Here is a 27,888-nt window from a genome sequence, read left to right on the forward strand (position 1 = left end):
TTGTTTCATCATTCTTCACTGGGATATTAATTTAAAAAAAAATGTGTTCTAGTGATTGTGGCACAATTAACAGCTATAAATATTCTAGATTTTAGTTATAATAAATTGTTCTCCACTTACACTCCTGTCATAATTGTTTCTCGTACTGATTATAGTTTAACTATGTAAGTATGTGAATTTAACAAAGTTCTAAATTAATCTGCACGTTTTTTAAGACTTTTATAGGATTAAACCTAATTTATAGTGCCTTATAGCATTTATATCTTATATTTAAAATGTATTAACTGTGTTCTTTGGTGACATTTTAATTGTATGAATGTTGCCATATCAAAAATCTGTACTTTTTATATATGTATATTTTCATTATAATTTGAGTTAAGGTTTTAAACCATAGCAGATATATGTACATGCAGACCCATTTAAATATAACACAGTGTAGAAGTCGAACTGAAGAGTGGACATATGTTAAATTACAAAATTAGAGAATGTCAAAACCTATTGAATTCCCTATTCGTTATTTTTTTTTTTTTTAAACATTTAGATGTAATGGTATAGTTATTATTTTATTTACATCAGAATACTAAATAACAGTATTGACTAAGGGGACCCTTTGGCTGATTTTTGTATATCTTAATAAAAATATATATTTTTTAAATGTTTACGAAATCGATACGCCGAAATCGCAATGCAACCTCTATTTAAACGGTAGCACTCAATCGAGCTAGTTCAACGACGTTTATCAAAAATTAAAATTTGATTTATATACTTAAAAAAAATAACATTTGTAAAGTATTTTGGTAAAGGTTAAATTTTGAGTTTTTGTTGTATTAAATATATTTGTCTGTAAATAGAACGAAACACACCACATTTAACAATGTATTGAATTATTGTGTGTATTAAAAAAATATATCTTTTTTCACATTTAAATATATGATAACTATAAAGATATAATTTTTATAGAATTAAATTAAGTTTTTGCAATTAAATATATGATGTTTCACGTAGTATTTTAAATATAAGTTATATTGTATAAAATGTTTTAACTAGAACTAATAGTGACTTTTTACAAATTATTTGGACAAAATATGACCTTATTAATAAAGATCTGTCCGATGCTAAAAGGTCCAATATAAATTACACTTTTGGAAATGAGAATATAAACAGATGTTCGTTGTTTTCTAATAAATAAATATAAGTCTCTTTGAGCAATATTGTTAGTATTGTAATGTTGTTTCAGCACAAATCAATTAGTTGATTTTTAAATGATTTATTTAAAAAAATATACTTAGGCCCTTTTAATACCAGGCCACAGATCTGAAACTTAACTCGTAAGCATGACTTAGAATAAACCGTCCATAGTAATAAATTTTATACACTCTCTTTGTTTGTTTTATTTGACCCTTAATTAGATGAATGTTAATATATTGAATCTAATATTTTTTGAGTGAGTGTCGTGCAGTAAGGAAAAGGGAGAGGGGATATGATTGACTTGAATTTAATTTAAAATATAGCTCATGTCATAAAAACATTGAGAATATTTAATTTAATAATAAAAAAAAGGGTAGACTTAGTTTTTATTGATTTCTATAAGGCATTTAAATGTATATTTTGACATACTCTATATTTAAAATGGTAAAATAGAGTACCTAATGAGATCGTTGCTGGTTCTTCTTGGTAGAATTTACTGTCTGAACCGGTAGTAGGCTTACGTTTAATTCAACATGACGATTCAGAAGTGATTTTATGAGACTACTTGAATATATAATATTTTGATTTAATTTAAAATTCATAGAATTCGTCAGCGTTTTCTTATGCGTGTCATCCAAAATAGGTCATTTATATAAATGAGGAAACAATTTGACCAAGAATAGATCCTTGTGAGACCCCAATACTTAGATAAACTTTAGTACAAAATATTTTTATTAGGATCTTGTTAAGAGTGGGTATTATGAATATAGCTCTATAATTATTATTTGAGAAGAGAGGAAAATGGGATAGTCTCGTGTTGACGTGAGAACTAGCAAGGTGTGCGAGGGAGCGTGATCTCTCGCTCCCGAGGCGAGCTCCACAGAGCGGAGCACAGTCTCCCTCATAGCCCCCCAGAAGCCTTTTACCTTTCTGAAGGTTTCTTTTACGTGAAAAAAGGACTATATGATAATAACTTTTATTCAGGTAAATAATCAAACCTATAGTTAGAAACATACATATATCAAATAAAGTAAAATTATTACATTCCCAGAAAGATAAACATAACATAACATAATCAGCCTGTAAATTTCCCACTGCTGGGCTAAGGCCTCCTCTCCCGTTGAGGAGAAGGTATGGAGCATATTCCACCACGCTGCTCCAATGCGGGTTGGTGGAATACACATGTGGCAGAATTTCGTTGAAATTAGACACATGTAGGTTTCCTCACGATGTTTTCCTTCACTGCCGAGCACGAGATGAATTATAAACACAAATTAAGCACATGAAAACTCAGTGGTGCCTGCCTGGGTTTGAACCCGAAATCATCGGTTAAGATGCACGCGTTCTAACCACTGGGCCATCTCGGCTCTTTATTAAGAAAGATAAAATTAAAAAAAAATTATTGGTCCCGCATCGAAGCAGGCTTCACAATAACTGCGTCTCAGTCTTTTTCAGAATGAAGCCGTCCTTGCTCTGGTAATGGCAAAGAACGGTTGCCTAAGAAAAGAAAATGACAGAAATAAAATAATTCCTGATTCAAATTGTATTGCATTAACAGTAACAAAGTTTTAATGTTTTACAAATATAAATATCTCCCGTATCACTACTGACTTGGAAGAAGTTGCAAGGAGAAAATTAGTTGCTAAAAAAAAAAACAAAATATATTCAATGAACGTTTAATACAATATTAAAGATTTATACACATAAAAACAGCTTTGTACATTACTATAATACATCCTGTATTTACCTTGCCTTGTGTAAACACCATACAGTACAGTTTATACAAAATCAGATCTCTTTAAATTACAGACGGTTAAAATTTAAAAACAATATAATTTTAATCGTCGATATATAATTATACTTTTTCACTTTTAAAAAAAAAATTAAACTGATAGGTAAAAGTACACTTTATTTTACATAAAGTAGAATACAAGTACTTTTTAATATACACATATATTTAATTTTTTTTTAAAATAATTAAAGCATTAATATATATAAAAATAATAACCTGTACTTTACGGTTTTTTTTAAACTAAATAATTTTATTTACTTTAAGATAGCGCTTAGTTAAAATCGCGCGAAACTCAAAAATCAAACTCTTAAAATATTGTATAGAGTAATAAATTTCAACACAAGACAAACCAAACCAGTGACAACATAAAAAATATACAAGTAACACCTAGAGATTATATATGTTGGGGTAGAACCGGTTTTAGGGGATGATTAATTATACACATTTACCATAAAAATTTATATAATTAAATTCTGGACATAATGTGCGACGCCATTTTGAAGTATACTCCTACTAAATAATATTGAAGGTGAAGGAGTTCTGTGACGCGGAACAAAAGAATCAAGGTATTTTAATACCACTAAACAACGTTCGCAAGAGAGTCGCCGCAATGACAGGTATGTTTTAGGGTGCAAGATATTTGGAAAAAAATCCGAAGAGATCGCACTGTGGAAAAAAGACCTGTCGTATATTTAGACGAGACCTATATACATAATACTTATCATGCAAAAAGTTGTTGGCAAAGTGAGAAGGAGCCGGGACTGATGGTCTCAGAATCTGTAGGGTCGCTGGATAATCGCTCATGCAGGGACAGAAAATGGCTTCATAAATGGTGCATTGTTGATGTTCAAATCCCAATCAAAGTCTTCAGATTATCACGACGACATGAACTCAACAAATTTCCTTAAATGGCTGAGGGAAAAACTGATTCCTAACCTACTTGAAAGGTCTCTTGTGGTAATGGATAACGCTCCTTATCACTGTACACAATTAAACAAAGCGCCCACAATGTCAAGCATCAAAAGTAAGTTGCAAGAGTGGCTGCGAGAAAAGGGAATCTATTTTGAAGAAAACTGGACAAAAGCTGTATTGTTTGATCTTGTCAAACAAAATAAAGGTCCACCGACATATGCTGTGGATGAATTATTGAAATCTCACAACCATGAGGTTTTGAAATTGCCGCCTTATTGCGATCTCAACCCGATCGAAAAAAATCTGGAGCCTTATGAAAAGAAAGGTGGCGGATAAAAACGTGTCCCAAGACCCAAAAAAAATAATGAGTATAACCGAAGAGGCTTTTAAGAGTATCTCAGCGGAAGATTGTGCTGCTCAATGCAAACACGCAGAGCATTTGGAAGAGCAATATTTAAAAAATGACAGCCTTATAGATGAAGAAATGGACCGACTCATCATATCCACGGCTAGTGATAGTGAAACAGATTCGGACTCTGTTTCCATTCACTCTTCCGATAGTGATGTTAGTATGACCGATGTAACTGATCATAATTATTCAATAAAACTGTGATTTCTTTTTGTTTTTTTCCCTTATTTTGTGATATACATAATCCCGCTTAATATCACGGAAAATTCAAAATAAATAATCAAATTACATAATCAATATTAATAACGACACTAATAATTCCATCTATTCAATAATTTTCATTAATATAATAATAAATTACATTTAAAATCTAGTCAATAAAACAAATCCAATTAAATAATTAATAAAAATGCAACTTATACAATTAAACAATAAATATAAAATTTAATTAATAAAATACTAAAAAACAAATTTAAAACTTACATTCAAATAATAAAACATTATTGATGTCGTATCTTAATATTCATAATATAATATTTTCCCGTAATCAACCCTGGCAACATTATGTCGCGTGAATACAGCGCTGCGTCTGGGAGACTTCTTTCGTGAAAAGGAGTATATGCCAAAATTCAATGCCAAACTGTCAAATTATCGTATCTTCTGCATCAGATACGTCACCTCGACAGTACAAAACATTTAGATGTAAAAATTATATCACCTATAATTAGACACTTTATTAGATACCGTTTGATAAAAATAACCTACCCGAACATACATGACATAGTTAAACGATTTAATCATATATAAACATATTATTTTCTATTTGTGACATATGCGTTCATTAGCCCTTAATCTGATTGCGTTAAATCCCTGTACAGTTCATAATTACACTTCGGATTTCTGACATCAACGCACACTAGGTAGCTCGAGAGCACACTTGACAATTGTTTACAAAAAAAAACTTACAAGCATTATAACGCATGTCTGAAATAGCTATTTATTATAAATGCAGAAGCGAAATTTAAAAAGCATAAACATGTTAAGACTAATATTTTTTTATAAAAATATACAAGTATAAAATATAGTTTTCTTTCCTACATTTTCCTTTAACATGATACTGTTAATATTATATTATTAACTAAAGGCATTAACTAAAAGTTAACATAACCCGAGTGCTGGTACATGTACATGTATGCATGTACAAATATGCGCATGGTCAGTATTATATTTAATAATATTTATTCAGTTTTTAATAATATCTCAAGTATCACTCCTGCATTAAATGCATAATCTATAATAAAATAAAATAAAACTAAATATCTTTATTCGATAATTTTACTTTAATTAACAATGACATTTTATCTTATATATATTTATTTATACCAGAAAGGTAGACTGGCCAATCAGCAAACTGATGGGTAAGTGGTCAGTATAAGGAATTTTAAGAAATATATGTCACTTTTTCCACAGACAATTTGTTTAAGCCATAGATCAAAGATCTCTTTGCTTGTTTCATGTGTAATTTATTTATTAAAAAAAATATTTTACTTTGTCTATGGTTTAATGTTTACATTTTTGTCTATCAATGTATATAATGCCAGTGAAATTTACTGTTATGCTTAAAGTTACAACAAGGTTAATTATATAAATTATAGATAAAAGGAATACCTCCCTATAATTATATATATATATTCTAATACTTATGTCTCTGAACACGTCACAGACTGTTAATTATTCAAAGATAAAATGTCATTGTATATTTATTTAACAAAAAAATGTTATAGAAATATATTGATGAGACATTTTATGATAGATATTCAATATAATTATGTACAATTTTAAACAAAATAACTTGCTAGTTATTAAAACTAGCTATTTAAATTTATTTACAAACAAATGAAATAGAAAAAAAAATAGAATAGACTCAAAATCATTTTGAATACAGCCACATTTTTTTTTAATTTTTAATTTTTTTTATTTTTGTTTATGATGACTATATAAGACTAAAAGCTGATGTTCATTTATATTAAAACTAAATCTGTAACTAACAAATCTTATAATTATAATAAACTTGCTTGAAATGATAAATAAATAACAATTCCGCTGCCATTCTGAGTGACATTTCGTGCATTAAATTTAACTTTTAAGGCCATAGTGCTTGCGTTTGATTCTAGCGTATGGACCGATGTCTGGATCCATTACAAAATCGTATATGACTGAGGACCAGCTGTGATGTTGCGGTAGGTCATCGTAAAACTCGGAAGCAATTCTTTTTACCTTTAAAGAATAAAAATATTTTAGTTACAATAAATATCACATACAGAACTGTTCACGTTCTCTTGACTGATTTGAGTAACTGGAGACAGGTCTGGTCTAGATAGGTATTTGTCCCAGTAACGGGGTTAGTACTTGGGTTATTACATAAAATTTACTGATAACTATATATCGTACTCTTAGTTAAATACTGACCGAAATCAAAATCACTAACTTTTGGTTATTGATATTATATATTTTTTTGTGTAAATACCATATTTTTGAAATTGGTGTAGAATTGGCTATTTGACAATGCGAAAAATAAAGTGTAAATTATTGTAATCAGAGTATAATATGAGTTTAAAAATGGTTCTTTATCAACGAAAGTTGAAAAAACAATTAATTTATTAAAAAATCCATAAATGCATTTTTTAAACATTTGTCACGTGACACAAAACGCTCCTGATTGGACGGGCTTATGATGACGTCACTTGCTTATTAACCTCGTTTGTCTACTATATGTAGATTATATGTGCCACAGATTACAATACAGGCAAGTGGCGTCACCGAGCCCATTGCAGCGCCATATTGTCAAAGTAGCGTTTTCGCGCGCTATTTAAATATGGAATTTTTTATTTGATATTTTTCAGAAAATATGTACTAAAATAAAAAAAAAAAACAACTTTTACTGGGTTCCTTAACCTCTACTAAATAATATAAAATTGATTTTAAAATCCAGTCAAATAGCCTATTGAAACTAAAAATCGTAAAACAAAATTGAAATCACACGTATTGTCTCAAATACCTATATAACCTTTTAGTTCTCGTAAAGAATATAAAAGTATTTTCGTTTATTATTATTATTTAATTTAACGATTTAGAATTGAGCCATTATTTTAAAATAAAGATAAAATTTTAAAAGAAGAATAAATATTATTCGTCAAAATTTTGAGTTCTTTCGATGTTTTACTAATAGTGCAATATATGCTCGCGGCACGCATAAGGAAGGTAGGTGGTAGATACCTATCTCCTTGAATGTAACCCTGATCGGTTAAGTTGTTAAAACACAAAAGGTAACAAATAATCATACTAACTTTTAGACAAGATACATTTTTTCATAGATTTATAAGTTGGCAACATTAAAAAATTAACGATTTAATTAAGTAAAATCTTTTCATAATCGTTGTGATTTTAAACTAAACGAAACGAACATGCAACACGAAAAACCGCAATAAATGAAATATCACACGTTCTCTACGTTCTCTACGTACCTACTCTACGTTCTACGACTATTTTTTATTTCAAGAATAACCCGTCACTTAAAGAAAAAAAAACAACAGTTCAATTTAGGTAATGCTAAGCATATTTGCAAATCAGTTGAGACCTGAGACTATTTTACGATTTTAATAATATTATTTGACAGATAAGATTCGTATGACATTGGCAATGACAGTTATACTGATAAAGCTCCGTGTACACATTGGAAACACAAAGAAAATGCAATATTAACCAGTGCCGGGTGACAGCCGCAAATGGTATGAGTCTTTTCATTCTCGAAGGATTGTCTCTCCACGTCAAACTTAAGAACAAGGTTAATCATGTAATATAATTTAATTTTTTTAAATGTTTACCCCTATGGTAGCCGTCTCACGCACACTAAGACACATTGTAACGAAACGTATTTCTATTTGCCAGTTACACCTCTATCAAAATACATTCCGAGCTCAGTTTGTAACACCACAAACTTCCTAACAGATAAAATCATAATATTTTTTTATGCCGTCATGGTCCTTCCTCGCCGTCCCTGCCTGTCCCTTATGTGTGCGTGCGGCGTATAGTACATACATCATTGCCATATACAATAATAATAAAAATAAAAAATCATTACAGTTACAAATTTCAATGTTAATTATTTTACTTCATATCTATTTACATTACATACATTACATTAGCAGCCTGTAAATTTCCCACTGCTGGGCTAAGGCCTCCTCTCCCTTTGAGGAGAAGGTTTGGAGCACATTCCACCATATTATATTATATTCATATCCGTCAATAGTCTTGAAAAGTTATAAGGTAGCTGCGAGAACAGATTATCTAGATAGTTTATCTAGATTTAAATACCATACATAATATGCAATCATAAAATTAAACCATTCTACAAAGACCAGGTGTTTAACAGCGCGTATTTATATCAATAGATATACAAGGCCGTTGATAAATAACCATCTGTAATAAATACATTTTAATAGTGATAAGATTGAGTGATCTGAGATAACAGAAGGCACGCGAGAATTGTAAGTTGATCAATATGACAAGCTGTTAGCGTTTTCGTATAGAACTAGAATTTAAATTTTGTCGATATTATTATTCTCCAGGCGAACTCCTAGGGAACAAAATAAACGAACCTAATTGGTCGAAGCGCGCGGCTAAAGATCAGCTGACGAATCATGTAACACAATCCTAAGAAATGATTTGACAAGTGAAGGTCACGCGGATTAACCAATGAGCGACCGTAGAATTACCTTTGGGAGCTCGTTTCGTGGAATGAACTTCATACGAATCGATTAACTCTGAAACTACTGGGACTATTGAACCCATGACTTTGACAACGCTAGGGGTCATGTAAACAGTTGCACTGTTGATTTTTAAATTTTAAACGATACATACCTCAGGTAGCCTACTACCAGGGACCGCTGGGAAGTCATGGTGCTCATTGTGATATCCAACGTTGAAGGTTATCCAATTTAGGGGTCCGTAATATGAATACGTTTCAAAACCCTTACGGAACATGTAGTGTTCTGATATGAAGTGACCTGTTGGATGATGGTTAAAATATACATTACAAGGAATTTAAGATCGAATCAAAAATAAACTTGTACTAATGTTCGAGCGCCTGATAAGTTTAAAGAGCAACACGAAGCGCTCACTTATAAGTTAATTTTAAGTTATACTTTTATGTACACCGTTCCGACGGTGATTAGCGATCATACCGGCGTTCAGTTAACACGATTTTTAAGTTCTCCAAATTCGCCTGTTTTTTATTTCGTCAAGCCAGTTAACCCTTTTATACAACTAATAATTTAGTAATTATACCGACTGTACCGAAACACGCGTGACGTCACAATGTTTTTGTGTTTAACGATCAAATGATATTTAATTATTTGAAATAGTAATTCGACTAACATTATTTTAAATGTATTAATTTTCAATGTCAGTAATATGATATAATTATTCGACCTTGTAATAGTATTGATGTTTAATAAAAAAAAAAAAATGGTGTAAGCAAGTATTTTTAGCCCCACGCTATTAGTGTCGTATATAACGATTATTTAATTATAGTATGAGTACTTAATCCGAGTACAAATTGCTCAGAGGTCTTAATAAATTGCAAAATGTAATATTTATAAATGTTATGTTATCCTGGGTTATTTGACTACAGGCTAAACCATCGACAAACGTTATCTGCCAATAATTAATAATAATTTATCTGAAACGCGTTGTATCTTCTGATACGAGTTGAATGTACGTTTGTTTAGTAGATTTTGAATTTAGCAAACACAAAAAAAAAAGTCTCGATAAATCTAGATTAAGGGAAACCGAGACAGGTTACTTTATGCTGTTCTATATTTATAGTCTATTATTATAAATTATAAGAGATTAAATGTTGAAAAAGAAAAACTACTGAGTTTCTTGCCGGTTCTTCTCGGTAGAATCTACATTCCGAACCGGTGGTAGCTTTACTTTAAATAGTTTGCTAAATGACGATTCAAAAGTGCTTGTAAAAGCCTACTTGAATAAAGTATATTTTGTTTTTGATTTTGATTTATAATGTATAAAAATAAGTTAGGTATTAATGGTATTATAATATTATATCAGACCAATAAATTACGAGTAAACTACTTTTATGATTTACCTGCAACAGGATGGACTCCCATTGAAATCAATGAGCCAATTATCAGGTATCCAAGTACTTTCCAACCTGGAAAAATAAATATACATATATTTGACGACCTCCGTGGTCGAGTAGTGTGTACACCGGTTTTCATGGGTACGCCACTCCGAGGTCCCGGGTTCGATTCCCGATCGAGTCGATGTAGAAAAAGTTCAATAATTTTCTATGTTGGCTTGGGTCTGGGTGTTTGTGGTACCGTCGTTACTTCTGATTTGCCATAAAACAAGTGCTTTAGCTACTTACATTGGGATCAGAGTAATGTATGTGATGTTGTCCAATATTTATTTATTTATTTTATTTTTGTGTTATGTCTGTAAGTGCATTCATGAATAATTTTACCGTGTCGCATACATATTAAGGAATAAATTATAAATTAATATAACAATAAATTTTATTTATTTCTTAGTGCTGGTGTAAAATCATATTTACCTCAAATCTTTAACTACCGGATCGGAACGGGTTGGACCCGTTCTGACCGATTTTGATTCGTGTGTGTTTATATCACCGTAAAATTCTAAATAACGTTAGATTATAATCTATCTCGCGCAATTTTAAACTGTCGAAAGATTGTGAACGGTTATTCAACTTACAATGAACCATATACAATTTCGACAGTTGATAATATTTTGGTTAGGTTAGGTTAAAGTTTATATAATTTCACTGAAATTTACTTCGATAGGTTATAATCTACAGCGAAATAATTCGCTAAATTGTAAGTAGACTGGTACGGTTTACAGTATTTCGATATTTAACAATCTCGCGAGATAGATTATAATCTAACAGTATTTACAATTTCACAGTGACATATATATCTAAATATTAACAGGCTCATTGGTCTAGATAGGTGCCGAAGTTCTTGAATCTCACCCCACGTGGAGACAATCAAATGTCACGTCGGATTTGCCCTCCCACCGGACAATGCGGCTGAGGAACCAGTGATTGACCATACATTTGTTCACTAAAATATTGGCCAGCTGGTCTCCCTTATGGATTGACTCAAGGTTCCGCTCTGACCGAATCAGCCAGAAGGACAAAATCATCATTAACAGGCAAAAATAGCAAAAAAAAACTCACCAAAAATTGTGACAACGATCGCATCAAAGAACAACTGTATAATGAGATTGACGAGCTCCAGTGGATGTGGCGGTTTGGGTCTCACCACCAACGGACGAATGGAGTAGAAAAATGGCTGCAGTATTATCCACAAAAGTTTCCCACCCGTTGTACAAAATAACTTCGCTTCCACCAATGTTGGTAGATCGACATCTATAACTTCATCGCCTTGGTACTTGAAAAAGGATACAAAATATTTCAATGGCATTTTCATATATATGTTTTTAATCTACAGTTATAAGGCAGTAAAAACTAGGTGCGAACGTGAGCATCTAATGGCTATTATTTGCGCTAACCATCTGGTTAGTTAGTGCAAGCGCGTCTTTAACACACTCATCGCATATTGTACAAGGGGTACTGCAAGGTTCAATTTTAGCCCCTTTATTGTTTCTTACATTGCAATGTGACTTTAAGAGGCAAAACCGTCTAATTTTTATTAGACAGTATACTTAATTATACGTGTACCAATAATGACTTTTTAATTCTTATGTAAACGAGGTAAGACGTGAAGCGTATTTTCAATACATCTCTTAGGAAACTATAAATAAAGTTTGCAAATAATACAATTATTATCAAACTCACCTTATGATGTTCCAAGTGATACTTCCTGAAGCTAATTGAAATTGGTATACCGATTGGCAAATTAGCGAAGAACCCAAATAGCCGGTTGTGGAGTGGACGATTGTGACCGAAGGCTAGATTGTGGGCTATTTCGTGAATAGCTGAAAGAAAATAAATAAAATTAAGAATTTACGCATCATAATACAATTGTTAACATTATTATAATATTGTGATTTAATAATTGTCATATATATATCTAGTTATTCACAAATAAATGAGAATAATTTTCATTTAAACACAAAACAAAATGAGACTTCACGTTCTAGAACGTACTAGAACGTGAAGTCGATCGTAGGTTTCATGAATGTTTAACAAATATAAACAATGAATATTCATTTTGCTTCAAATTCCTCACAAAATTTTCTCTTCAAAATGTTACGTACGACGTATCATTGCTTTTTTGTCACTGACATATTATAGTCTTCCCCCGCCATAAGCGTCAACGGGATTAGGGGGGGTTCTTTGTACCCAGAGACACCGCTAGGAGTGGATTGCCAACAACGGCATAGTAATATGCATAAGCGATCCCATGCCACCCGTCAGAGAGACGGATGTAGTCCCGCCGTTTTTTTAGTGGACAATCCTACACACTCCACAATTTATTTTGGGTAAACGTGTAATTTGAGTCTTACGCAGTTATGTAGATGCTAGAATCTAAGCTGTCACAATACAAGCGAATGCTCGCGGTGTGGAACCGCTCTAAGATTTCCACCAGAACTTACTACAACTAACTCATTTATGTAGCGTTTGTTTATTTATTTCACATGAATCAACAAACATCAGATCCTATAATATAAATACAATTATTCTGTGAAATCCATTGATCATCAATAATCACTCGGTGAAGTGATAGAATCATAAACGCACGTTTCGCTTTATCTGATATGGTGCACTTCAAATAATACACTTGTATCCACTTGAGAACTATTATTATCAGATATACGATTTGTAATGTGTAAATAATCGATATCCCCTTCAGCTTTGAGTTTAGTTAAAGAAGATGATAAGATTGAAAATTTTCCATAATGCAGAGGACACTTTGCCCACTTTTAAAAGGATCAAGAGCTTTATCACAACTATTACTAATGCTAGGTAACATTTCATTAATTCTTCTTTCTTGATTTTATTAAATAAACGTATGTACATTAGTATTAGCAGCCTGTAAATTTCCCACTGCTGGGCTAAAGGCCTCCTCTCCCTTTGAGGAGAAGGTTTGGAGCATATTCCACCACGCTGCTCCAATGCGGGTTGGCGGAATACACATGTGGCAGAATTTCGTTGAAATTAGACACATGCAGGTTTCCTCACGATGTTTTCCTTCACCGCCGAGCACGAGATGAATTATAAACACAAATTAAGCACATAAAAATTCAGTGGTGCCTGCCTGGGTTTGAACCCGAAATCATCGGTTAAGATGCACGCGTTCTAACCACTGGGCCATCTCGGCTCATGCACAATAAGAATAATATTGTATTTTTTGGTAACAGCGGGCGGACTGGTAAATTGGCCACCTGATGATATATGGTCACCACTGGGCATAGATTTTAGTGGTGTATGAAATTTTACATAGCCAACGTGCCACCAACCTTGGGAACTAAAATGTTACGATCCTTGTACTTGTATATACATTGGTTCACACAACAATAAATCGCTGCTAGGCGTTAGAATATATGATGAGTGGTACCTAACCAGACGGGCTTACACACAGGTATTTTAGCCGCTCTCCTTCACTGATGTGATACTGACTGCTGTACTAGCATTATACTGTCCCGAAAATATATTCTACGAAATCTCGTTTCGTTATTGGTATGTCGGCACATTTTCTCGCTTATCTGTATCTATATAAAATTAAGTCGCTTCCCGCCCTCTGTACGCTTAGATCTTTGAAGAGATCGTCTCAGTGTGAAAAATCGGATAGTATACACTATAATAAACATTCTCTCAAATTTTTAAATCGAAATTAAATTTATTACGGTTGCTACAGCGTTTCTTGTAGAAAGGAATTTACAAAAGTGGAAACGAAGCGAGAAATAAGTTGGTCCAATTGAAGAAAGCCAAGAAATGCAGACAAGCAAGTGGAGACTGAACTGAAGAAAAAGGAATTTGTTCTAGTATTTCGAAAGGGGGAAAAAATACAAAACAGAAACATGCTGAACCAAAAAAAGTACAATTCACACTAGAGTTGTTAACAACTCTTGCGGAATATTATGACTAAGCAGTTCGTCGAAACTCCGATTCCGTTGAGAACATGAGGAGCGCAATATATATAAATTAATGCTTCTTACGTTCCTTCTGCCTTTTGTTTTATAATCTGATAGATATTACAGTCTATACCTTTTTCAATAAACAGACTTTGGAACTGAAAATATTTTATAAATCGAACTGCTACATTTAGAGATTTATCAATCAAATTAAAATCTTTAACTTTATAATATAAGTATATGTGCCATACCATTTTCCATTTGCCACATAAGAGAATCATCATAAATAACAAAAAACAAAGGAAAACATCGTGAGTAAACCTGTATATGTGTCTGATGAAAATCCCCTACATGTAACCAAACCGCATTAGAGCTGCATATTAATAATTACGCCATTTTCTTCTTGACATTTTAAAAATTACTGTGGCGTGGTGCTACTTGATTGACCACTAATTGACTCATAACGAGATCTCAGAAACTTTACATACCTTTGTTGAAAAGAATGACTTTTAATGATTTTTACTCGTACGAAGTCCCGACGAAATACTAGTAAATATATATATGTAAAAAAAAACTTACCTAACATGAGGGAGTGGTTAATAACACCCCCAAAGCAGTACGCGACGATCAGCAGCATCGGCCAGTTCATGTGCTGGACAATCGGCATCATGGCGAACTGGGTCAGTACCATGCCAGTGACCACCCATTTGAACATGGGGTCGTAGCCGTAGAGCTTCTTGATTTCCGGGTATTTTTCTGTAAAAAGAAAATAGTACAATAAAGTAAGAGCTGGGTTAAAATCGATTGCACAAGAAGTATTGTGCACAAGTTTAGACGGAAAAAAGAGATACATTTTCTATTCTCTCACTTGTAGTCCGACAGGACGGCAATCCGGACAAACAGCAGACATCAGACTTCGGGCAAGGCAAACGAGCGAACCAACTGTCCCTACTCCTCCTGAACTAGAAGTTCCGTGACAAAGAAACCAATAAAAGTTGTTAAGCTTTACTGGCACTGACCCTATCCAGGATATGAATTTGAGCTCCATATCATGCAGCCAAAGGTTTAGATAAATGATATAATTTAATGTGTTGGATGAACAAAATTTTGTTACGGACATGTAGTTAACATGACAATATAACGGGATAAGCAACACTCTAGTAAGCGTATCTGCACTCTGGAAATCTCCTACCAAGGCCCGTGAACATATGGAGTAATTACTATTGGTATTTTAGTAGGTATTCTTTCGCACTCAACGCCAATGAGTCCATCATAAGCTTCATATGGGTGAAAGATTCGTAAATGTGATAAAAAACGATTTACCAAAACTAAATCGTAATCACATTACGTAATCCGATTCATTACTTCGAAAACACGCACACGAGGAAACACGTACACATATAATTTAAACACATGAACATCATACATACATTTCATTATAAATTGATTTTAATGAAAGCTAAATGTCTTTTGTTTAAATTTGTTAAATAGACTTTGAACCTTCGTCTTCAATATTTTGATGTGAAACTATAAGACCGATACGTATGCAGTGACGGCAAACATCATGACCTCAGATTGCAAATTCTTGGTAATTTATGAATACGTCAACAATCAAAATCAAAAAGGACTTTTGAATCGTCATGTTACACTGTTGAATTAAATTTAAAGCTACCACCGGTTCGGAGAGTAGATTCTAGCGAGAAGAACCGGCTAGAAACTATACTAATATTATAAATGGGAAAGTAGTTCTGTCTGTTACCGCTTCACGCTTAAGCCGCTGAATCAATTTAGATGAAAATTTGTTATTGAGACAGTTTGAGTCCCGGAGTAAAACATAGGCTACTTTTATTCTTTCCTCCTCCGTGAGGGGGGTAAAATAGGGGTAACGGTTTGTGTGTTATAGATAAAATTTAATAATTTTAACGTACGAGCAAATGGGCCACCTGATGGTAAGTGGTCACCACCTCCCATAGACAGTGGCGAACACAAAAATACTGAGTAATGCTGTTGTAGAATATCTGATAAGTGGGTAGTACCTACCCTGACAAGCTAGCACAGAGCCCTATCACCAATTAAATTGGGAAGGGGGGATTGAACAGGGAAAAACATTTAATTCCAACATCCGTTTCTTTTTTGTTCGATCGTATAGTTTTTATGTGTTAGTCATTGTGTTTAACTAAAGATAAGTTGTGTGTTTATGAGCACATATTCATATATCGGTCACGTAATATTCACTCACGTTTTCGATATCATATCGTAAAAATATATTATTTGATAAAAGGATAAGTTAATCGGTGCGGAAGACACTAATACCTTTATCAAACGGTGAAAGTATGAACTAGTTCAAGGATTTAGTGTTGCTATAATGTTATCAATTAAAAGTCACGTATACTCTAATCGATCCATAAGAGGAGAAAAGCCAATTAAGCAACATTTGACAGCAAATTGACGCCATATCATTGGTCAGCTCTCGACCAATAATATCGACCAATGATTAATCTATGACATTCACTATTGAAAAAAACATTTTGAACGTCGACGAAACTGTTATCGGAATTTTGCAAGTAAAACTAAAGTGGAAATAAGTAGTTAAGTATAATAGTAAATTATCTTTTTTCCTACTTCCATTGGAATAGGCAAGATCGGGGGGCATGAATTCTGATCAAAATTAATATATTCTTTATTCAAGCAGTACTCAGAAAAGCCCTTTTAAATCGTCTTAATGCCTGATATTGCATTAAATGTAATGCTACCACCTACCAGTCAATAGTTACTCTACTCTACTAATTTACATATAACCTATTCCGATCGACGAAGGAATATAGATAAACAAACCTTAGACTTACGTATTCCATTCAATTTGATAATAGCCCAGCTATATTGTGCACTACTAACAATTCTTGATTAATATTTTATTTATAATACAATACTCTTCCATTTAACTACTTCTTTTCACTTTAATGTTACTTCCAAAGATTCCATAAAAGCTCCGTCAACATTCGAAGCGCCATTTTTTCACTAAACCATATTGAATATCGTTGTATATTCCAGATTATTCGATCAATGATATCGCGTCATTTAGATATAAAATGTTGTTTATTTGGCTTTTATATATTAGTTACTAGTTGTCGCTCGCGGCTTCGGTCGCGTTTTAAGGGTTGGTTGTCATGTATTAGACAAAAAAGTAACCTGAGCCCTACCTTGGAGTTCAAGTTTGCTTCATACCAAATTTTGTCAAATTCGGTTCATAAGTTTGGTAGTTAAAGATCGACAAACAGACAGACAGACAGCGTTACTTTCACATTTATAATATAATATTAATCTGCAGGAAAGTCAACGAATACTAACATTTTTTATCATTTAGATTTGATTGGGTAGGTTTTAAATAAATAAATATGCTATGTTAATGTTTCGCCCGTAGCTTAGCCCATGCGTTAAGACCGGGTCGTAGGTTTTAAGTATCTTATGTATCTGGGTGTTTAAGTTTACGTCATTCTAAATTTCATCAAATTCGGTTCAGTAGTTTAGTCGTGAAAGCGTAACAAACAGACAGATATACTTTAAGATTTATAATATTATATAGATGTATTAAAATTAAATAGCAATAAATTACTTGGTGGTAGTGCTTTGAGCAAGCCCATCTGGATAGGTAACAGCTACTGGTGTGTTCTGGTTTAAGGGTGAGTGAGCCAGTGTAACCAGCCCTATCATCAAGGAAACTTCTATTTTAAGAGAATAATACATTTGCAATTAAGTCGGTATTCCCACGCGTCTCAAACTTGCTAATCATTTCCATTTGCGCCACTGATTCGAGTTCTGGCGTTAATTTAAGTCATTTAGTTAACCATAGATCGTTAAATTCGTAGTACGGTCTTAATAACGTTGCTGGGCTGGTGTTTAGGTAAACAATTATTGCTCTCTTTCTGCCTTCATTGATTTCACGTTCGAGAGAAGAAGACAGAGGATTAATAAACTAATCAGTCCCTAACCAACGTTTATAGGTGATTGTTTAAACAGATAAATGTCAAAATTGCCAGAACCTTTTGTGAAGTAACGACATTTAACGCTGGGCTAAGACCTATTCTTTTGAGGATGGGATTTGGAACTTAATCCAACGAGCTGCTCCAATGAAGTGTAGCAGATTTTCATCCGACACATGCCAAATTTTTCATGATTATTGCCGGATGATTTAGTCAAGCGTGAGATAAATTAAAAATTCAAAACAAGCATATGAAACCAGTAGTGCTTGCCCGGATTTGAACGCACAATCAACGATAAGATTGGAACACCTGTCTAATTGTTGTGCCATCTCGGTTCTCGATATGACGAAATAAATAGAAAACGGAGTTTTAAACGAAGGTTGAAATTTGGGCAAGCATCACTGAGTTCGTATTGCACAAATAATTATGAATTAAAACTATAAATTGAATGATACTAGATGATGAAGGAACAATGAAGGAAGCAGCATGTATCACTTAAAATTTGGACATGTGTATTTATTCACTTTAGTGACGAAGTCTGGGGTGGATTGCAGTCAATTCCTCATGGTGCAATTTGAGCGCAAACACTGCCGTCGGACCGAGTGACTCGATTATGCCATAGGGCGGCTCCTGCTACTGCTAGGATAGCGGACTAGACCGTGCGACCCCGAGACATAATTTGCCTCCGAAGAGTAAGCGGAATCTAGACTCTTTGCTCGGCTGAAACTTTCGTAGTTTAGAAAGAGATGACCGAGTGGAGTTAAAAAAGCCGGCAGCCGTGATAGCCTCGTGCTTCTACATTCACTGATGATCTTGTGCAGGAGAGTCGAGATCAATGTCTCCCCTGTGGCGAGCTTCTCCGAATGCTCACGGGATGCCGCCGAGAATGCCAGTATTTGCCCTTCTAGATCAGCCCAATTCGCGCGGAGCACCCACACTGGAGGTACTGCAATCCGTGGTCAACGACCTTCGCAAAGGGGGGGTGGGGGATTTCAGTGGGTAGAATTATCATATAACCCGGACGTTTTTTTTGGAATTAAAGGACATTTAGAAGGTTTCCTTGCATATTACTATTTTTTAAGATAAGTTTACTATTCTCAAATAAATATATATCAACATTATTTATACAATCTGTATAAGTATATACATACATATGGAAAACGTCCAGTGAATCAAATGAGTATTTTCTTTCAACCCGTATGCGTTATCTAAGTAACTCTTATCAAAAACTAAATACCTAATGGTTAAATACAGTTTCTTATTCCATACTGTAACGCAGAATTTCACAAATAACAGAAGTTACAAGAAAAAGACTTAGTAGCAGGTACAAACCAAAATATGACTTATATAGTATACAAGAAGGTTCTTATTAAAACGTATCACGGATTTTCATTTATCGTTGGTAGAGACTTCTTGCGTAAACGTTTTATTACAATTGTAAAATATTTTTAATCTGTCGTGATAAATATTCATCGGACATTCTTTTTTTTTTTTAATTTGTTTACTGACCGTCATAAGTGAATTTTCAGTGTGAAAATCTATACTAATATTGTAAATGCGAAACTAACTGTTAGTCTATCTGTTTGTTGCTTCTCCCAGCCTAACCATTAAGCCGAATTTGAACAAATTAGGTATGAAGCGAGCTTGAACTCCAAGGAAGGACCTAGGCTGAGGACCAAATTCTAAAACGAAAGCAAAGCCACTCTGAACAGTTAGTTGTACGTGTTACTTTTTACAGTTTGATAAAAATTAGATATTTTTATAGCAAAGAAACCAATAATCGTTAAATTGTTTCGCCGGTTCTTCTCATGTCCGAGGTGATTATTTCCAAAACGGCAGTAGATTTTTGATAGTTAATAAGGCAGTGTAACGTATCCAAATATTCGTCTCTAACTGCAAATAATATCTTTGTTCATTTGCTGTTGAACGCTTGGACCTTGGAGTAGCTGCAAGAATCTTCATTAAAAGTATAACACCTCCCCTTATTGCCTCCACTGGTGACAGAGCTGGATCATTATTTGTCCAGAGGATCTTGTCACCATTCCACGCGGTCATGATTTGTAAAATCTATTTTTAAATTAAGACCTTAATTTTAATAACGCGTTTATATTGATTTCAGATTTTGACTTTGAGTTTCGAAACCACAGTGACTCATTTGCCAGCCACCCTGACAAATTTAAATTTAAAAAAAAATTGGATATACGAATTATGAATTTGTTTAAAACAAAGATTGACTTCGATTAATCGATAAACTATCGGATCACTAACATAAGCTGACTCTAATCTCTAAGTTGATATAAATTTAAAGTTGTTTGTAAACTAAACACTTGAGTTCCAGTCGATTTTCCACATCACAAAAGCTATGATAACGGTAATGAGGACACTCCCCGACTGTAACCTGATGATGACTTGAAGTTGTTGATGATCGTTGAACGATTAAGAAGACTATAATAATATTTCTCAATCCTGATAAGTTTTATTATTAATTTATATTATTATCCAGAGACTGCATTTGAATTTATACCTTTATGTTGGACTTGCAAAGCCTTATCACCAAGTAAGAACGTCGACGTAACTAGAAGTGAAATTAAAGTGGATATACGTAGTTAAGTGTAATAGTGTTGTATTATAAATAAAGATATATAATTAATCATAGACTTAGCAGTGCACAATATAAATAAATAAATAAATATTGGACAACATCACATACATTACTCTGATCCCAATGTAAGTAGCTAAAGCACTTGTGTTATGGAAATCAGAAGTAACGACGGTACCACAAACACCCAGACCCAAGACAACATAGAAAACTAATGAACTTTTTCTACATCGACTCGGCCGGGAATCGAACCCGGGACCTCGGAGTGGCGTACCCATGAAAACCGGTGTACACACTACTCGACCACGGAGGTCGTCAAATAATATAGCCGAGTTATTAGAAAATCGAATGAAATACGTAAATCTAAGGTTTGTTTATCTTTATTCCTACTTCGATTGGAATAGGAAATATATAGATATAAAAGGGGCAGCATATTTAGACCAACATAATATGTTGAATAACCGTTGTACAAAGAATAAAAAATAAATTAAGACTATTTATAATGTCTTGCTGAAGTAAATCTTCAATACATCATACCTGATCTCTTCCATAGTTTAAGAAAAGTCTACTATGAATTCATTCAATAATGAATTTGTTTAGTCTAAAGTCGTTTGAAAGTATAAATAACTTTAACCTTGACATTTAAATAACATGGTATTCGCAAAAATAAGTATTTTTAAATAAGTATATTAAAAATCGCATGGAACATGAACGGGTTTATTTATTTTGATTACTCCTTCCGTTACCATTGAAATATAATATACCAACCTTGGAAAATTATGGGTGAAAAGTGGTTGGAAAATAATAAAAAAGATAGTAGCAATTCCCCATTTTATCATCAATATCTCTATTTAGCTTAATACCTAATTGGAATAGTAACTGAAAAGCCGACCCAAAGGGCCCCATTTAAATTTATTACCAATATATATATTTAGCTTAATACCTAATACATAATTGGAAGGGTAACCGGGGACGACCCAAGGGTCAGGATCGAACCGGCGAATTTTTACATCTCTAGGCGGCCTTTATCATAACACTATTGACTCAATTGACGCTTTAATTAATAAACATACGTATTTACTACTGGCTACGTTCCTGATCCTATTCCGTATAAACATCAATCGAACCGCGACTACATTGTTGTGTTAATAGTATAGAAAAACGTCTAAAAAGGAAACGATTGCGTTTTATTATTTGCGTTGCGATAACTGACAATTTATCAGTAGAATTAGCCCCTTCATTCAATTGAGATTGTACTAAGTATACGTACTTTTAACGATTGTGTCCACGTCGTTCAAAAGACTAGCTATCTGCGCGGGATGTATTCTAGTACCAAATGATAGACCTACCTTCACTCTCACGATACGATGAGATACAAATTCGACACGTTCGGATAAGTTGAAGAGATGGACCAACTACTTTACATGCCTTCTGTAGAACGTCAGTCTAAATAAACCAGTCAGTAAATGGCTATACTCTGTGGCGGCTGCTGAGAAAAGAACCTCATGGACTCGCGATCTAAGGCCTTATATCTAGACCAACGATACACAACTACGTACTCAGTCATCAATTACATTATGACTCACTTAGTGACTGAAAAAATGCTAGTGTTGCTAGGCGAACACGCGCCGAATTTTAAATAACAAATTATGAGAACTTCAACAGCCGTTTTCGTTTCAATCAGAAACTTCAAGAAATTCAATTCGTGCGTGTGCGTGTAAATTGCGTTTAGAAACGACGATTCATTCGCTTACTAGTAGTGTTATTCATAGTTATTCTTTTATACCGTTTATAAACTTTATAACTATAGCGATTAAGCCTTTTCATTGAATATCCCAAACACGGAACAATTATTTTCTCAATACAGGACTTGTATATTTTCTAGAGGACGCCATATACACAGCGGACAATAAAGATGCTTCGAATGATATATTTATTTGTCAAATGACGATAAATAATTTAAGATATACGCGAGAACAGATGAACAAACATACAGAGACTACTGAAATCATTATCGTCCTTGACTTTGCGGTAATCTCTCCGGAAAGTTTTCTCTTAAAACTTCATAAACATACGCGTCATGAGGAAAAAAGGCATAATAAATTATGTCATAAAACTATTTAGCGTACAGATATACATAGACAAATTATTATTTTCTAGCGACCGATACCTAGAGTTGCCTTATAAATAATGTTGTTAATCTTAATTCAATTTTTTTTTTCAACTGGATTATTAAATAATCTTGGCTGTATATCGTAAAACAGAACACCTTTTTGGTTTTTTTTTTTTATTATGTTTCATTCGGTTTACAATTTTAATTTCAGAGCGTAACCTCTGAGTACATTTGACTATATTGTAACAGTTCAGAATCAAACATTACAATAACTGGGTGAGTAAAATCCATTATTATTGCAGCACGTGACTTGTAATGATATTATTTGTAACATTACATCAGTGAGAGAGATGTGAACATTACAGTATAAAAACAAGAAACTCGTTTACATGTGAATGCACAAAATCGAATCTTATATTTTCATAGTGGCTTTGTGCAAGCCCATCTGGGTAGGTACCACCCACTCATCAGATATTCTACGAAACAGTGGCTCATTTGACCCCGCCTGGGTTTGAGACCGCTATCGTCGGTTAAGATGCACGCGTTCTAACCACTGGGGCATCTCGTCTTATGTATTCTCTCATACCTAATCAATGGGGAAAAACATCGTGAGGAAACCATTACAGGTATCTACCTGTAATGACCTATCTAGGTGTTATATCGTAGCAGGCTTTGTTATGTTGAGTAAATCATTATTAATCTAACGATACAAGCTAACGGTCCCGATTCCCGGTTCCTTACGGTAAGAAAGGGCTTTACATTAAAAGTTTATTTTGAATATAAACATACAAAGATAAATTTTGCCGCAAGAAAGGTATATTGTTGGTTGATTGCAATATGGCGTCATAAGAAAAACTTCGTATTTTACACCGTCATCAATGAAGATGAGACTCGTGAAGAGGGCACAAATAGCAAGCCTTAAAGAGAATCTGAACAAAACTAGATTAAGAAGAAACCGGCCAAATACCAACATTTTAATATAATCGAATTAATTATTTAGGTAACGCATAGACAGAAGGAGCCGAGATGGCCCAGTGGTTAGAACGCGTGCATCTTAACCGATGATTTCGGGTTCAAACCCAGGCAGGCACTACTGAGTTTTCATGTGCTTAATTTGTGTTTATAATTCATCTCGTGCTCGGCGGTGAAGGAAAACATCGTGAGGAAACCTACATGTGTCTAATTTCAAAGAAATTCTGCCACATGTGTATTCCACCAACCCGCATTGGAGCAGAGTGGTGGAATATGCTCCATACCTTCTCCTCAACGGGAGAGGAGGCCTTAGCCCAGCAGTGGGAAATTTACAGGCTGATTATGTTTTATGTTTATATAGACAGAAGACAAACATATGTTTTAATTTATATTTATATATATATATATATGTAAAGAAATGGTTAAATTGAAAGCTACGTGATGATTAAATGAGTTATGGATATTAATTGTTTTTTGATATTCGATTTGACATTGCTGACATATGTTGCACCACCAACCTTGAGAGCTAAGATGTTATGTCCCTCGTACTTACAGTTACACGTCATTCACCCTTCAAACCCAAACACAACAATAGTAAGCATTGCGGTTTGCCGGTAGAATATCTTATGTGTGGGTGGTACCTACCAAGACAGGCTTACACGAACCACCAAGTTAATTTGAAATTGTGTTTCAAGTTAAGCCAGATGGGGACAGTTGGATGATTAATTTTATTGAATTAATAAAGTATCCCAATGGGAAACATTTCAGTACAATACATATTGTATGGAAATTCTCTGAGTGAAATCTTCACTATGAAAATTATGATATTTTGGTGCGAGTGATTTGGATCACAGCTGTCAATCTTAAAGGATAATAAAATAGCTAACTGCACAATAAACATGTCCACAAGTGTATGCAATCTTAGGACCAAAGGCTTTACATCCTTCCTTCAAGAAAATCTATTATAAAACATTCAAAAAAAAGTTATGATGAAGATTCTACTGAACATTATGTTTCTAACCAATATTTAAATAAAAATAATGATCGATAAATAATTCATAACAATTATGATTTATAGTCAGATAAATAATATATTATAATTCATTATCTACAGAAATATACAGCCATGGTATGGACAGGTTATGAGATGAAATTGATATTATTTTAAAAGACAAGTTAGTTATGATGGCTATAGCTCGCTGTATACAGCCAGGGAAAAACAAATATTTTTAATAGAAAGGGATAGATTGTGTGAAAGAGAAAAGGGTCTGAGGATAAATCAGAGATTAATGTAAGAAGAAATATATTTCCTATATAATGATAATATGGTTTAGTCATAATATACTATGACAGACACATATATACCATTTCATCAGAGCAAGTGAGTTACATATTCATGTTTATATATATATAAACTATACTAATGTTATAAATGCTAAAGTAATTCTGTCTTTCGGTCTGTCTGTTGCTCTTTCACAGCCAAACCACTGAACCTAATTTGAGAGCATGCTTCTGGAAAGAAGCATGCTTGAACTCCAATGAAAATATTGATGGATAAAGCAAGCCTGAACTCCATGGAAGGACATAGGCTACTTTTTTCAGGCGACAACTAGTGTTACATATATTTATCTATGTATTTATATACTGTGTTAAATAACCTTATATTATTTAGTATTCATTTTATTTACACTCTTGGTTGGAAGACATCTCTTAGAGTTATGATTACCGTTGTTACACAATTTTTTGTTTATATAAAATAAATAATTTATTATGAATTCCTATATTAAGTTAAGTTATTGTATTGTATTAGTTTGTTCTTTTTTATGGTTGTCTATTGGTGCAATATATACTCAGTCTCTAAATTTTTAAATTAGTTTATGTTACGATTGTACAACACAATGATTAGTTCTATGCATTATGTATAGTATTTACTAATAGTGCATAACGTGTTAATAAATAAGGTATGACAAAATTATCTATGACTTCATTTAGTTTCCTTGTCAGTTATCTTTCAGCTTGCCGAATGGTAAGCTTACAAAAAACCTGATAACACATTCAATAAAACTGGAAATACATGTTGTTAAAATTTTAGTATAAGTAATAATTTCTAATCAGAACATTCCATGTTTGAATAAGTTATTTAATATTATTATCATTCAGGTGTTTGATAAGATGACATATTTAATGAATTGAGTGAAATGTTTTTTTTTTTATGTTTATCACTTTAGGCAAAGGCATATCTTTGCTTTTTTTTTTCTTTGAAAAATAATTGTTTACAATGATGACATCATTGTAAACAATATTTGAAAATATATAAATAAGATTTCAGGGTTGGGATGTTTTATAAATTCTCCTACTTATAATAAAAGTACTTTTAATCAATTCAAATCATTATTGATTTCTATATACCAAATGGCTAGTAGAATATTCCATTCAAAACCCAAGAAGTTAAACAGTAATTAAGACTAAAAGTTTTACATGTAAGCATAAATTAGGAAAAAATTGTTATAAATTAACTCTATATGTAATTATAATATATATTTAAAAGGTAAAAAAACACAAATTGGTATTGTTTAGATTTATAAAACATATTATTAGGTTTTGATAAATGGAATTATATCTTAAGCTAACAGATAGCTAATGAAAAAAAATAAGTGCAATTTATTCATACAGAGGTCAAAAACACAACTTTCGTAAATATAGAAAAAAGTTGAGGCATAAAGTTACTTTTTGACTTCATTATAATTCAATTAAAACTAACCAAAGTAATGTACTTTATTCAAAATAATGCAAAGAATGCAGGCAAAGAAAGCAACCTTTGTTTTTTAAACCCTATTTTTTCAAAACAATATTGATGCCATCAAAGTCACAAAACATAGCTCTGTTAGCTATGTTTTGTGACTGTTTTCTATATATTATGTATATTAAAAAAACCGGCAAATATAATATTTTGTATGCCTATAATCCGTTACTTAGATAGAAATCGTCAATAGATAGGACAAACAGTTAGTCTAAAAACTAAATTATCTCTTGGTACATTGAATGTGAGATGTTTTTATTTTACCACCTCAAAATGTGATCTCACAACTTTATTAAAATATTTATAAATGACGTAATGCTATACCTAGGATGATCTTCCGGCGAGTGGCATGTGGTTCTTCAGTGTGAACCCACTCAAAATCAGTTCTGGACACCTTTGCACCCATTTTTAGCACAAAACTGTTCACTTTATGTATAGCTTGTTGCAATAAATCACTGCACGGTCAATTTGTTAGATGAAATTACCGCGTCCAAACAAAATATAGCGATTCGCCTTTTTCAATTACGAAGAGCAATATATATTCACGACCGACCGGTTCAAATTTTCAATTGTGACAAACACGATAGGGATGGCGATCTGAGTTAATCGAAAGTTCGATTTTTCGAGCCACAAACAATCGATTTTTTAAATCGATATGTAGTACTGGATCGATTCATTGGATCAATACATCACCCTTTAAAATCGACATTCGATTTTTTCTGTTTTGGTATAAGCCATACCATAAGTTGAAGGTACCCGTATTACAAGAGTGCTGCCGGTTAATTACTCAAAATCTCGCGAGATGGCTGTGTGTTTAGTCTACTTCGCCTTCGTTTATAATCTTTGACTTTTTGTATCTGGGCTGTGATTGTCATTGACGAGGTGAGGCGTCATCATTAATTCATTTATTGTTTGATTGCTTGACTGTTTGCTTATTAAACATACTGTGACTAGCGAAATAAATACAGATTTTATGTAGTGTT

The 27,888-nt window shown here is 33.0% G+C and overlaps 1 protein-coding gene across 1 annotated transcript; it reads right to left on the minus strand.

Moving 5' to 3' along the window:
• Positions 1–5,835: 5,835 nt before the first annotated feature.
• Positions 5,836–27,486, minus strand: LOC113391605 (sphingolipid delta(4)-desaturase DES1). The gene is made up of 7 exons (XM_026627631.2): positions 27,230–27,486; positions 15,021–15,197; positions 12,202–12,341; positions 11,581–11,794; positions 10,468–10,533; positions 9,222–9,367; positions 5,836–6,578 (listed from the first exon to the last, which is right to left on the minus strand). The coding sequence occupies exons 1-7, from the start codon at positions 27,309–27,311 to the stop codon at positions 6,438–6,440; spliced, it is 966 nt and encodes a 321-aa protein (XP_026483416.1). The 5' UTR covers positions 27,312–27,486; the 3' UTR covers positions 5,836–6,437.
• Between the last annotated feature and the right edge of the window lie 402 nt (positions 27,487–27,888).

This window comes from Vanessa tameamea, chromosome 30 (genome assembly GCF_037043105.1).
Source record: "Vanessa tameamea isolate UH-Manoa-2023 chromosome 30, ilVanTame1 primary haplotype, whole genome shotgun sequence".
In the NCBI taxonomy this organism is placed as follows: domain Eukaryota; kingdom Metazoa; phylum Arthropoda; class Insecta; order Lepidoptera; family Nymphalidae; genus Vanessa; species Vanessa tameamea.

Excerpts from the sequence above, each read along its gene's own strand:
- LOC113391605 (XM_026627631.2), bottom strand. The coding sequence starts at position 27,311 with ATGGGTGCAAAGGTGTCCAGAACTGATTTTGAGTGGGTTCACACTGAA. Across the intron at positions 12,342-15,020 it reads TAACCACTCCCTCATGTTAG|CTATTCACGAAATAGCCCAC; the intron begins GTAAGTTTTTTT and ends ATTTTCTTTCAG. Across the intron at positions 9,368-10,467 it reads GGGAGTCCATCCTGTTGCAG|GTCACTTCATATCAGAACAC; the intron begins GTAAATCATAAA and ends ATCATCCAACAG.